This window comes from Malus domestica, chromosome 05, assembly GCF_042453785.1.
Source record: "Malus domestica chromosome 05, GDT2T_hap1".
Lineage (NCBI taxonomy): Eukaryota > Viridiplantae > Streptophyta > Magnoliopsida > Rosales > Rosaceae > Malus > Malus domestica.
Window position 1 is genome coordinate 46,696,790 of NC_091665.1, and position 12,012 is coordinate 46,708,801.

General features: G+C 37.3%; 2 protein-coding genes across 5 annotated transcripts; both read left to right on the plus strand.

The window, feature by feature from the left end:
- The first annotated feature begins 2,038 nt into the window (after window positions 1–2,038).
- LOC103446947 (E3 ubiquitin-protein ligase WAV3-like) lies at window positions 2,039–5,261 on the plus strand. Its single transcript, XM_008386105.4, has 3 exons — window positions 2,039–2,766; window positions 2,927–3,058; window positions 3,690–5,261. Exons 1-3 carry the CDS (start codon window positions 2,626–2,628, stop codon window positions 5,115–5,117), a joined length of 1,701 nt encoding a protein of 566 aa, XP_008384327.1. The 5' UTR covers window positions 2,039–2,625; the 3' UTR covers window positions 5,118–5,261.
- Window positions 4,587–8,608, plus strand: LOC103446948 (protein PHR1-LIKE 3-like). 4 transcript variants are annotated; one of them, XM_008386106.4, is made up of 6 exons: window positions 4,587–5,928; window positions 6,393–6,469; window positions 6,556–6,610; window positions 7,241–7,319; window positions 7,416–7,485; window positions 7,793–8,608. In XM_008386106.4, exons 1-6 carry the CDS (start codon window positions 5,736–5,738, stop codon window positions 8,261–8,263), a joined length of 945 nt encoding a protein of 314 aa, XP_008384328.1. In that variant the 5' UTR covers window positions 4,587–5,735; the 3' UTR covers window positions 8,264–8,608. The 4 variants fall into 4 exon arrangements, with proteins under 4 accessions (XP_008384328.1, XP_008384329.1, XP_008384330.1 ...); XM_008386107.4 differs by having other exon boundaries at window positions 7,250–7,319; XM_008386108.4 differs by having other exon boundaries at window positions 5,187–5,928; window positions 6,556–6,568.
- Window positions 8,609–12,012: the final 3,404 nt, after the last annotated feature.

A 12,012-nucleotide genomic window follows, 5' to 3' on the forward strand; every position in this document is an offset into this window, starting at 1 on the left:
AGTGACTAATAACATTCAACAATTCATATGAATATGAAAGTTGCTATATTATTTGCTCCCAGACCTGAGTCACATAGTGATCCCCTCTCCCAAACTTGTCCCAATGAAATTTCAACTCAATTAGGTGACTTATTTCCTATAAAAGGAAAACTGAAAAACATTTGCTAAACGACTATCAAACAACTTTTATTTGAAAACTAAAATAGTTATTCTGCATCTGTGTGAGCTACAATACGAACGGTTTGTTAACAGATTGAGGTGAGAAATGGTCGAAGAGAGTTGAAGGTTTGAGATTGGATTTTCTGTCTTAATTTGTTCAAATCATGGGGTTATAAAACAAATACTTCGAAAAGATTCTTCACCTGCCAATTGCTAATGTATCGGGGAGATATTTTTCAAATCTAGTAAATCATTTTGCTCATTTCTTGGCAACAATGATAAGTATTGAGACATATGTAACTATATAGACAAAAAGAGAGACAAAAATAAAATTAGATGACCTAGATGTCGTGCCGTCCGTCTCTCTCCTAATTAATCAATTTAAAATTTAAATAATCAAATTATGATAGGACGAATGGAATTGATCGGGTCAGATACAAGGTTGCGGGGTAGGGTAGCGTTAGCAAATGAATAATAATTGAGTACTCACTTTTTGATTTGGTCTAAAAAAAAATGTCACACGTTTTTTTTTTTTTTTTTTAACTGAAGAAAAATAAATAACATGTCTATTATTTTTAAAACAATATAACATGTGTGACATATCGTTAAAATTGAACATTCACTAGTGAATACTCAAGTATTATCCTTAGCAAATAGCAAAGCTGGTGAGGACACTGAGAGGAGGAGGAGGAGGAGGACAACAGCAACCTTTAAATTGGCCTTTTGCTTCTTTTCATGTGCAAGAAAGAAGAGCAAGAGAAGGCTTTCCAATGGGCCATGGGGGGCATTTGTAATTTGGCATGTCTCTCACAAAAAAGGGAGAGATTCCCTCTTCCCTTCCCCTCCCTCTCAAGTCATTAAGTTCTCACTGACTGACTCAATTAGTCATTTCCAATTTAAAGTAAAATAGCTTTGAATATAGAATATGGAATATGGAATGCAGTGTGCAGATGCAAATAGAAGAGGAAGATAAACATTTTTGGCGCCAACCCCATCCACTTCCTTTTTTCTGTTCAGTCCAACTCCCAACTCCAACTCCAATCCATTCCCATCTATCCAGTTACTTTTGGTGTAGCCGCGTGCCATCATACTTGTTCTTTTTTACCAAGCTTTGAAATTCAAATCCAGACCAACGGTCTCTTTCTCCTCTTTTTACAAAAATTGTGGTCCGTCCGATGTCTTTTTCTCCTTTTCTCTCTCTCTCCTATCTTTTTCTCTTTAATTTGCTTTTCCTTATTTTTTTTCTTTAATTGCACCTAAATATTTTGTGATGATACTCTCACACATGCCACAATATGCATTTAGTAAGATGCAAGTCAGAAGAAATTATCAATCTGACTAATAGTGAGGCCATTCACTCATCTCTCAATAATTTTGACATAATATTAAAACGGGTTGTTTGACTAGGCCCAAATTGCCTTGTGTGAATTAACGAGTATACTACTTTGCCTTGCTTCTAAACTGGAATGACTAATGTGAAATCGGTTGCATGTGTGATACACCATGTGGTGGTCTTAATCGTGCGTGTTGAAAGGTACAAGAATCCACTGTCGGAAATTAGTTATACTAAAATTGATGTATGTTGAGTGGTTCCACATGGAATTACATCTTAAACGTATTTTGCAATAAAACCTTGTAAATGTCATGTTCATGTTGTGCATATGTTAAGATACTAATTGAGGAACAATATTGGTGTAATAAGTAGAGAATCGTTGACTTACTTTCTCTTAGAAAATTTGACACAATGTTATGACTTGTTATTCAAGCTAATAATGATGAGAATTTCATCTTCTACCTTCAAATTAAATATTAGATACAATTTCTTTCATTTGTTCTTAATAAGTTATATATCTCAATATAATTTTAAACACCAAGCAGTGCCACTGTGCCACAAAGCATAAACCGGCGAGAGAAAAGAAAAGATAAAGAGAAATAGGCGTTGTAGAAAAGAAAAGGGAAGAAATGATAAAGGTCGTTTGTGGGAGTATTTAATTGGTAAAGTGGTAGTACATCATTATAAAGCGCATATATATATACACACACAATATATAATATATAATATATATAGATGGGTGGGTTAAGGAGGTTGAGCGAGGACCGGCCGAGTGGGATAAATTGACAATAATTTAATTTTATGATGGGAGAAACGGGAACATCAACCATTAGGATTAGAATTTGAATTGGATGGAGTAGTTTGTATTTTGTAGTGGAGGCTGGACGAGAGGTGGGACAAATTTTGCTCAAGCGTGCAGAAAGCCTTGTCTGTTTGCGCTGAGTCTGCTCTGCTCCTTCAATTTCAACAAGCAGGTGCAGCCGTGCAGGTCCAGGTCAGTCAGGTTGTTGAACTTTGAAGGAAGGGAATCTCAACAACAAGAAAGAGGAATCAAGAGGATACCACCATCCATTACCCATAGGCAGACTTCTCTGTATTACTAGAGAGAGAGAGAGAGAAAGAAAGAGAGACGGATGGGAGGAGGAGGAGGGGCATCATCAAAACTGAGAAAAGCAGCAAAGAAAATGGCGGTGGCTGCTGCAAATGCATGTGGTGGTTCCTTTTCCCGCAGGAAGACCATCGTCTCCGATCATACCAACACTACCACTCCCACTGTAACTCTTACTTCCCCCTCCCACCCCAATTCAACTATTTATTATGCAAATCCACCCCTCTTTCCCCCCTTGTTTTTATCATTTATTTTACTCGGGTTTTCTTCTGCAATTGTATATTACCCTGTTTTAAGAATCACTTGTGTTTTCTTTGTTTTCACAGATCTCAGGTTCTTCAGCCGTGTCTCCAACAAACCCAACGAATGTCCAACCAGCAACAGCAGCAGCAAAAGAAGAAGAAGTTTCCAAAGAAAGGGAAATGACAATCAATTATAGCAATGTGCCTTATGCTAAGGTGAAAGTTGCACCCTGCCTCATCAATGATGATAATCTTACAAATTTAGAGTTTCATGTCAATCCATTTTTCATCGAGTTTACACTAGTTTTGTGGTAAACTTTTGGTGCATAATCTTCAAAATAACCGATCCAAAGATTGAATCCACTCTAAGCATAATAATTGTTGTGATTTTTAGTAATGACACGAATGAACAGCTTTCGTTGTAAGCCTCTTGCCAAAATGTTTTTTGTAAGTTAAAAGAACAAATAAGTAGGTTGCCAAAAAAAACAAGAACAATAAGTAGGTTTCCAAATAAGTAGCAGCACTTGATTGTTGCACCAGATCATTATATCTTACTCTTAATACAGTGATCTTATCATCTTATTACATAACTTTTGACCAGATGGCTATTGTTTGAGGATTTAGTCAGATTTATGAGGAGTTCCGTGTCCCTCCTTAAAATATCAGTATCATATTAGAACTACTGGTTTCTTCAATGCACGAGTAACAATTATTCTAATTTCGTATTAATATCCAGACCTAGACTGGCTAGAATGCAGTTCCAATCATTTTGAGCTCGTCACGGCATTATGTTTTCTTAGTTCCAGATCTGTCTCCTTACCTTTTTATTTGTTGATTCTTATGGCAGAGTTTGTGCGCAATATGTCTAGACCCTCTGAGTTACCATAGCAAGGGGAGCAGCCCAGGGCAGGCTATATTCACGGCCCAGTGCTCCCATGCTTTCCACTTTTCCTGCATCTCCTCCAATGTTCGCCATGGTAGTGTTACCTGCCCCATTTGCCGAGCCCATTGGACCCAGCTGCCCCGCAATCTGAACCCACCTTGGGGTTCCCTGTCTTCTTGCAACCGAGCTGACCCTATCTTCCAAATCCTGGATGACTCTATTGCCACTTTCCGCATCCACAGGCGCTCATTCTTGCGCTCTGCTCACTATGATGATGACGACCCAATTGAGCCCGATCACGTCTCTAGTTTCCCCCGTCTCCAATTCTCTTTGATACCCATCCCACATAGTGCACCCCCTAGTTTGTTTACTCCATATTCATACCATCCGCCCCCACATCACCTAAGCTGTAGCTCCTCATCATTGTTACAATCACCAACCAGGCCAAAGTCTTATACTATGTGTGCCTTCTCAGACAGAGCATACCTTTCTGTGAAATTAGCAAATCAACGAGCAACAGACTTGGTGTTGGTTGCTAGCCCCAATGGGCCGCACTTGAGGCTTCTCAAGCAGTGCATGGCATTGGTGGTTTTTTCCCTTAGACCAATTGATCGTTTGGCCATTGTTACCTACTCATCAGCTGCTGCTCGCGTCTTCCCTTTGAGACGCATGACATCTTATGGAAAGCGAACAGCCCAACAGGTTATTGATCGTCTGTTCTACATGGGGCAAGCAGATCCCGTGGAAGGGATCAAGAAGGGGATAAAGATACTTGAAGATCGTGCATACAAGAACCCAGAGTGTGGCATCCTGCATCTGTCTGACAGCCCAATGCGATCCTACCATGCTGCAATGGACATGGATGTGCCGATTCCAGTCCATCGCTTCCATGTAGGATTTGGATTTGGCACTTCGAATGGATATATCATGCATGAGTTTGAAGATTTGCTAAGAAGAATCCTAGGCGGCATGATTAGAGAAATTGAGTTGAGGATGAGAATAGGGGAGGAAGCCAGCAGAAGCAGTCGGATCGTGAGAATAGGAGAGCTAAGAGGAGGTGAAGAAAAGAAAATCTTGGTGGACTTGGGCGTGTGTGAACATATTTGTGTGGGATATAGCTACATTGAGGAGGGTGATGAGATGACAACAGGGGAAACAGTGGCGAAGGTAGGACTAGGAGATGATGTTGGTAAGAGTAGTAGTAGTAGTAGTAGTAATGCAACGGTTAGAGGAGGACGGGGAGGATTTGCTTGTGGTGCTGCATCAGGGACGAGTGGTGCAATCATCGGCGGGAGGTCTAGTACAAGTACTAGTAGTGTAGAAAGTTGGGACTACCATGACGCTTACATGGCTAGAAGATGGGCCAAGCATTTGCATGCCTACAGGCTTTGAATCAATTAATCCATTCTTGACATTTCACACTAGGTCTCGATGGATGGGCGTAGTATTGCATGCTTCATTTTGCTAGGAAGGAACCACACTATACTTTGTTATATTCAAACTTACAAATCAAATGTTTCATTTTATTTCTATCAACAACTGGGCTTGGACAACACTAATTACTAATTTACTTCGCAGGCAAGCACGCAAGCTGCACGGATGTATGTTTGTTTGTTTACAAGAGACACCTAAACCTAAAGTAACATAATGGTAGATTTTCTCATGGCACTAATATACCACGTCATAATCGTTTCTTAAATAAAATTTTAAATACGCGACAGGACACTTATTAGACAATAACACACTATTTCTATGGAAGAAAATTTGAAAAGAAATAGTGCAGAAACGGACAAATTTCTAAAAGGCGTGAAACTGTAGCCGCAGTAAGTAGTACGGCAGTCATCTTTTCACCTTTGCCTCTCCTTTTTATCTTTCATCATCCACAAAATTCCCCATTTCCAAAACCAGCACCCAGGTCCCAGCTAAGCAAGAGGGGAGAAAAACAACTCTGGTTGTGGAGATTGGGTTTTGAGAGAGGATTTGGATAGAGGGAGAGGGATAGGGAGGAAGATGTTTCCGGTACTGATGCACGAAGGAGGAGGCATGGTTGGTGAGGAAGATATGCAAATGCAAGGTCACAGTCACAGAGGAGGAGGAGATCCTTGCCTCGTCTTAACTTCCGACCCCAAACCCCGTCTTCGTTGGACAGCTGACCTTCACGAACGATTTGTCGATGCCGTCACTCAGCTCGGCGGTTCCTCCAGTCAGTCTTCCGTTTCCCACTTTTCTTTTAACTTACTTATTGTTATTATCATTTGATAGGGTTTTGATTGATGAACTCAGATCCCTTTCTTTCACCTATTCTTCTCTGCCTGTGCTGTGCGGCTATGCCTATAATATTATAAAATTGAATTGAATTGAATTGAAGCTTGTTTCAACAAGCAATTAATAAAGATTGAATTTGAGGCTTGAGCTGGTAGCCTGCTACATCTGTGTGAAGATTGAATTTGAGGCTTGAGCTAGTAGCCTGCTACATCTGTGTGTGTGTGTGTGTGTATGTATGTATGTTTGTATGTATAATTCAGTCACAAATTAGAATCGGATGGAGCTCATCAGAGCTGCTTTACTTTCTAAATTCTAAGTTGGCTGCTAGCCGTTGCCAATCTCTCGCGTCCTTGAATCTTCAACCCGTTTAGGATTATGATGAGAGCTTCAATTTATTTGCAGAAGCTACTCCAAAGGCCATTATGCGGACCATGAATGTCAAGGGCCTCACACTTTTTCATTTGAAGAGTCACCTGCAGGTTTCTTTTTGGACTTAAATCAATTATCACGGTGTTACCAAAGTTCAAACACTTGTACCAACTTATTGTTTTTTGCTGCATTGCAGAAATACAGACTAGGTAAGCAATCGGGCAAGGATATGGCCGACATATCCAAGGATGGTACGTTTTCTTATAACTGTCTCTTTGAGCCCATTCACATTTGGTGCTAGTTTAGTTCCCTAAAGTTTTGTTGGGTTTTTTTCACAATGGAATAGGTTCTTTACAGTATGAAATAAGGGAGGTGGACATATAGGCCCTTGACAAAACTTTAACTTCAACTTGTAGCAAACTTATCCTTACAACCAAGGACAAAACTTGTAGCAAACTTATCTTTACAACCAAGAACATTGATAAGCCAACTAAGTTTCCACTTATGTATTGTGAGACAACAATTCTTTTATGCCCTGAGAATTTTTTTACATGCAGCCTCATTGTAATACAAGAGAGCTCAACACAGAAAACTCAATTTAGTTATGAATTTGGGAGGTTGCACTAGCAATACTTGAACCCTCAATCTTCAACTACGGGACCTTTTTTGGTTGGTTCCTGTGTTCCCAAAAACTTAAAACTCTAAGGATGTAGTACAACCAATTTATTCCCCGACAATAAGTGCTCGCTCTTTCTTCCCGGCCTTGCTACCTCTTAGATAACCATACTTTATGGCTGCCTATTTTAAATCCCTCTAAAAGATGTATTTTGTGAGTGGAAACTTAAATTTTGTGTCTGACTTGTTTTGCCAATCATTATGAGGATTGTCAGCTTCCTACCTTCTAGAAAGCCCTGCTACTGGCAATACTTCACCAAATTTGCCAACTTCTGATTTGAATGAGTAAGAGAGTTTTCAACTTTTTTCTCAGAACCTTTTGATGCTTAATATAGGTCATTTTACATTAAATGTGTGGTTTTTCCAAAATGTCATCTTCAGGGGTTATGAAGTTAAGGAGGCATTGCGAGCACAGATGGAAGTGCAAAGTAAATTACATGTGCAGGTTGAGGTAATGTAGGTGAAATGCGTGTGCTTGTTTCTATTTTCCCATTTTGTAGATTTTTTTTTTTTTTGTGAGGAGGATAGTTAAGAATGTGTGTTTCAAAGTGGACCTTATTACCATAAGTTCATAACCTTTGGCTTTGCTTTCAAGATGGAAGGCACAATTGCAATGTATAAAGTTCTTTTTGCAATTTATTTAGCTATCTTGTGGCGTTGCTTTTGGTATAGTATTGCTCTTGATATAATTCATGAAAGTTTAAATGCCAAATTAGCATCTACCAGGAAGTAAGAACTTGTTGCCTTTGTTATTGTAGGCTGAGAAGCACTTGCAGATTCGCCAGGATGCAGAGCGAAGATATATGGCCATGCTTGAGAGAGCTTGTAAGATGCTTGCTGATCAATTCATTGGAGGTTCAGTTACTGATACAGATGGCCATAAATGCCATGAATCGGGGAATAAGAACCTAAAAGGTACTTCCCTTGACAAGCTTGGCTTCTACTCGTCGCAATCCACAGATGCAGTTGGGGTTCATGGTATAGGTGAAGAGCTGCCAATTTGTATCCATACCCAGAGAGCTGATTGCTCCACTGAAAGCTGCCTCACGTCACATGAGAGTCCTGGAGGACTGACCTTGGAAGGATCTCCAGGTGGCGGAAAAAAAAGAATGTTGAGCTTGGACACCGGCAATGGATCTTTAATTTGGGGCGAAGCCAAGGTGAGAACCCAAGAGATTAGTGTAGCCCCAATTGATCCTCCTCATGGTATTGCTAGGTATGGCATGTAGGGCTGAATTTGAGCATGAACGTAGTGACGTCGTTTTGTTCACTCTGCGTTACAATATTTTCTTGCCCATTTGGTTGGCTGGACATGAAAGTGAAAACAAGTTGTCTCAACCCCCAAACTGTAAATTCAACATACTGGTGGCTTAAATATAATGCACAACGAATTGCTTCGCAAATATAATATTTGCAAAATATTTGTTACGGGTGAAAGAAACTAAATTATGAATGCTTGTGGTTGAGACTTGAGAATTCTGTGGTGTAGCGCCTCGTTTAGTGTCAGGGTTGGATTGAATAGGAAAACTTGCTGGATTCAATAAATGTTGAATGAAGAAATGAATGTTTGCGTGTTTTGTTGTCCAACAAATGAATGCTAGCTTTTGTATACCGGATTATTATTGTTTTTTTTTTTAATTACAAATGATATTACTCATCAAATCTAGACTACAAGTGGAGGGAGAATTTGACCCCGTGACAAGGTAGGTTGAAGAGGAAGATCTTAATCACTAGGGTAATCCACCATTTGTGCATTCTTTTTATTCTTTTTATTTTTATTTTTAACAAACGATATTATCACCACTTGTGCATTCATAAATACAATATCTTTCAAATTAAATAGGGTTTTTATTACAAATGGTCCTTGAAATTGACCATCACAATCTAGATGGTCATTGAAATTGAAAATCAATCAATGTAGTCCCTGAAAATAGGTGTTGCAAATTAATGTGGTCCTTCCGTTACAATTTTGTTAAAAATTTTGTTAATGATGTGGCACATAAATGGGTCTTATAAGTCTTTTATTTCTTACAAATGGTCATTGAAATTGACCCATGACATCAACATGGTTCCTGAAATTGACATACGACATCAAAATAGTTCCTAAAATTGAAAATCGATCAATGTAGTTTTGCAAGTAAGTGTGCCAAATCAATGTAGCATTTCCGTAACAATTATGTCAAAAATTTTGTTATGTGCTGATGTGACATATAAATGGATCACACAAGTCTAATTAAATTAAAAAATTACAAATAAGTTTAATAATTTAATAGTTAATAAAAAGTTGTGAATCAAAAAATCCAGTTTTGCAATCACCTCCGATCCCAGTCCACATTCCTCTACCTCATTCGCTATCTATTCTCTAAAAGAAATCTCAAAACACCCATCTTTACACGTTCGACACCCTTCACCGAATTGAACTTGGATCGAGATCACCTTTGGTGACGAGTTGGCTGATTGACAACAACTTTTAGGACATCATCGTTAACATTTATGCGATCAACACCCTCACAACCTTAATCTTGGACAACTTGTTCAGCGCTTCCCTAGTGATATAGTGACTCAAAGAATGGTAAGGTATGCCTTAAGATAATGAGGTTATAACCGAGGTGTGTCTATTGTTGGTTGAAAACTATTTCCAAACCCCCTCTTAAGCCTTGTGCCTTTGAGAATTTATGGAAGGGATCTCTCTTCGGAGTAGGTCCTACTATAAAAAATAAAAAAAAATCTATCGTAAAAAAAGGTGTTTAGACAACTTTTTTTAATTAATTATTAAACACACATCAGCACATAACAATTTTTTTTACTGAATTGTAGTGGAAGAATTATGTTGATTTGCGACACCTATTTTCAAGGACTACATTCATCGATTTTCAATTTTAGGGACCATCTTGATGGTGTAGGTTAATTTTAGGGACCATCTTGATGGTGCGAGTCAATTTCAAGGATCATTTGTGATAAAAACCCATAAATCTTGTAGGGCCCATTTATGTGTCACATCAGCACTTAACGAAATTTTTAACAGAATTATGGCCGAATGACCACATTGATTTGCGACACCTATTTTCAGGAATTACATTGATTAATTTTCAATTTCAGGGACCATCTTGATGATAATAGTAAATTTCAGAGACCATTTATGATAAAAACCCAATTAAATATAGGGAACTTTAACGAAAACCACCCGATACTGTTCACTTTAACGAAAAACCACATTTTTACACTAAAAAGTCAATCCTGGTACTATTCACTTTACCCTTTATTTTATCCTTATCATTAAAACTCAAAGTTTTCAATCCCTTTTCATTAGTTTTCCTTTAAATATAACTAGAAAATTCATTAAATTAGTATTTGAATTTAATATTATGTGTGGGGCATTGGTCCTTCGGACAATTATGTGAGAATTATCGTCAAAACTAAGCACAAGAAACGCACATAGTAGCTCTAAGAAATAAATCGAGACACTTCACGTATTTATTTATTTTTTTTAAATTCTTGAAATGAGCGTCATTGGTCCTTCGGACAATTATGTGAGAATTATCGTCAAAACTAAGCATAAAAAACGCACATAGTAGCTCTAAGAAATAAATCGAGACACTTCACGTATTTATTTTTTATAAAAAATTTCTTGAAATGAGCGTCATTTACCAGTGCTCTAAGTTGGTCTCATATTCCAATTTCAATGAACTTTCAACCTTAAGGAGTTGGTATAGTAGAAAGCAAGTAAAGACTTTGGGGCCACTAACTCTACTTTGGTGTATTGTTTAACCCCAAGGCTAAACAATGTCGCCTCATGAGCTGCCAAAAATGCATGAAAAAATGACTAGTCTGTCATCAATATGAAGTGTGATGCCTTTGATATTAAAAAAAATAAAAATTTCAATTCAACGATTAAAGCTATAAGTATATTACAGTTCGAAATCAATACTATAATTCTTAGCTAAATAACTCTATACCAAAAAAAAAAAAAAAAAACAAGTCGGCCTGGTTTTGAAACGGCTAGATTCTAAAATTTTCTCTACATTGCCTTGATGCCAGACAAAACTTTTCAACGGTTATAAAACAAAAAATCATGATTTAACAGTTATTTTAACTCCGATTTTGATGATTTTTTACAGCTACACTCCTTGACCCTATATGAATACAATGAATGAATTCGATTTTCAATTTAAAATATTTACACTAGTGGATACCACAAAATCTTATATTATACTTAATGAAAGTATAAATAAACTCTAAGTGTTAGTGAATCTATCGTTTTGATGAGATACGAATTCTATGAAACTAATTTCAACGATCCAACCGTCAAACTTGTTTGTATATACTTCGAGATCGCATACGCCAAAAATCACAAAAAAACAAACATTCAGAGATCAAGTAATGAGACAAAACTTTTCAACGGTTATAAAACAAAAAATCATGATTTAACGGTTATTTTAACTCCGATTTTGATGATTTTTTACAACTACACTCCTTGACCCTATACAAATACAATGAATGAATTTGATCGTCAATTTAAAATATTTACACAAGTGGATACCACAAAATCTTATGTTATACTTAATGAAAATATAAATAAACTCTAAGTGTTAGTGAATCTATCGTTTTGATGGGATACGAATTCTATGAAACTAATTTTAACGATCCAACCGTCAAACTTGTTTGTATATGCTTCGAGATCGCATATGCCAAAAATCACAAAAAAAAAACATTCAGAGATCAAGTAATGAGACAAAACGTTTCGAAGGTTATAAAACAAAAAATCACGATTTAACGGTTATTTTAACTCTGATTTTGATGATTTTTTACAACTACACTCCTTGACCCTATACGAATACAATGAATGAATTTGATCGTCAATTTAAAATATTTACATAAGTGGATACCACAAAATCTTATGTTATACTTAATGAAAGTATAAATAAACTCTAAGTGTTAGTGAATCTATCATTTTGATGGGATACGAATTCTACGAAAC

Bases quoted from the DNA above. Each gene is read 5' to 3' on its own strand.
- LOC103446948 (XM_008386106.4), top strand. From the start codon at position 5,736: ATGTTTCCGGTACTGATGCACGAAGGAGGAGGCATGGTTGGTGAGGAA. The intron at 6,470-6,555 runs GTTTCTTTTTGG...GCTGCATTGCAG, and splicing joins ATTTGAAGAGTCACCTGCAG to AAATACAGACTAGGTAAGCA. The intron at 7,320-7,415 runs GTAAGAGAGTTT...TGTCATCTTCAG, and splicing joins CCAACTTCTGATTTGAATGA to GGGTTATGAAGTTAAGGAGG.
- LOC103446947 (XM_008386105.4), top strand. From the start codon at position 2,626: ATGGGAGGAGGAGGAGGGGCATCATCAAAACTGAGAAAAGCAGCAAAG. The intron at 2,767-2,926 runs GTAACTCTTACT...TTGTTTTCACAG, and splicing joins CCAACACTACCACTCCCACT to ATCTCAGGTTCTTCAGCCGT. The intron at 3,059-3,689 runs GTGAAAGTTGCA...TTCTTATGGCAG, and splicing joins GCAATGTGCCTTATGCTAAG to AGTTTGTGCGCAATATGTCT.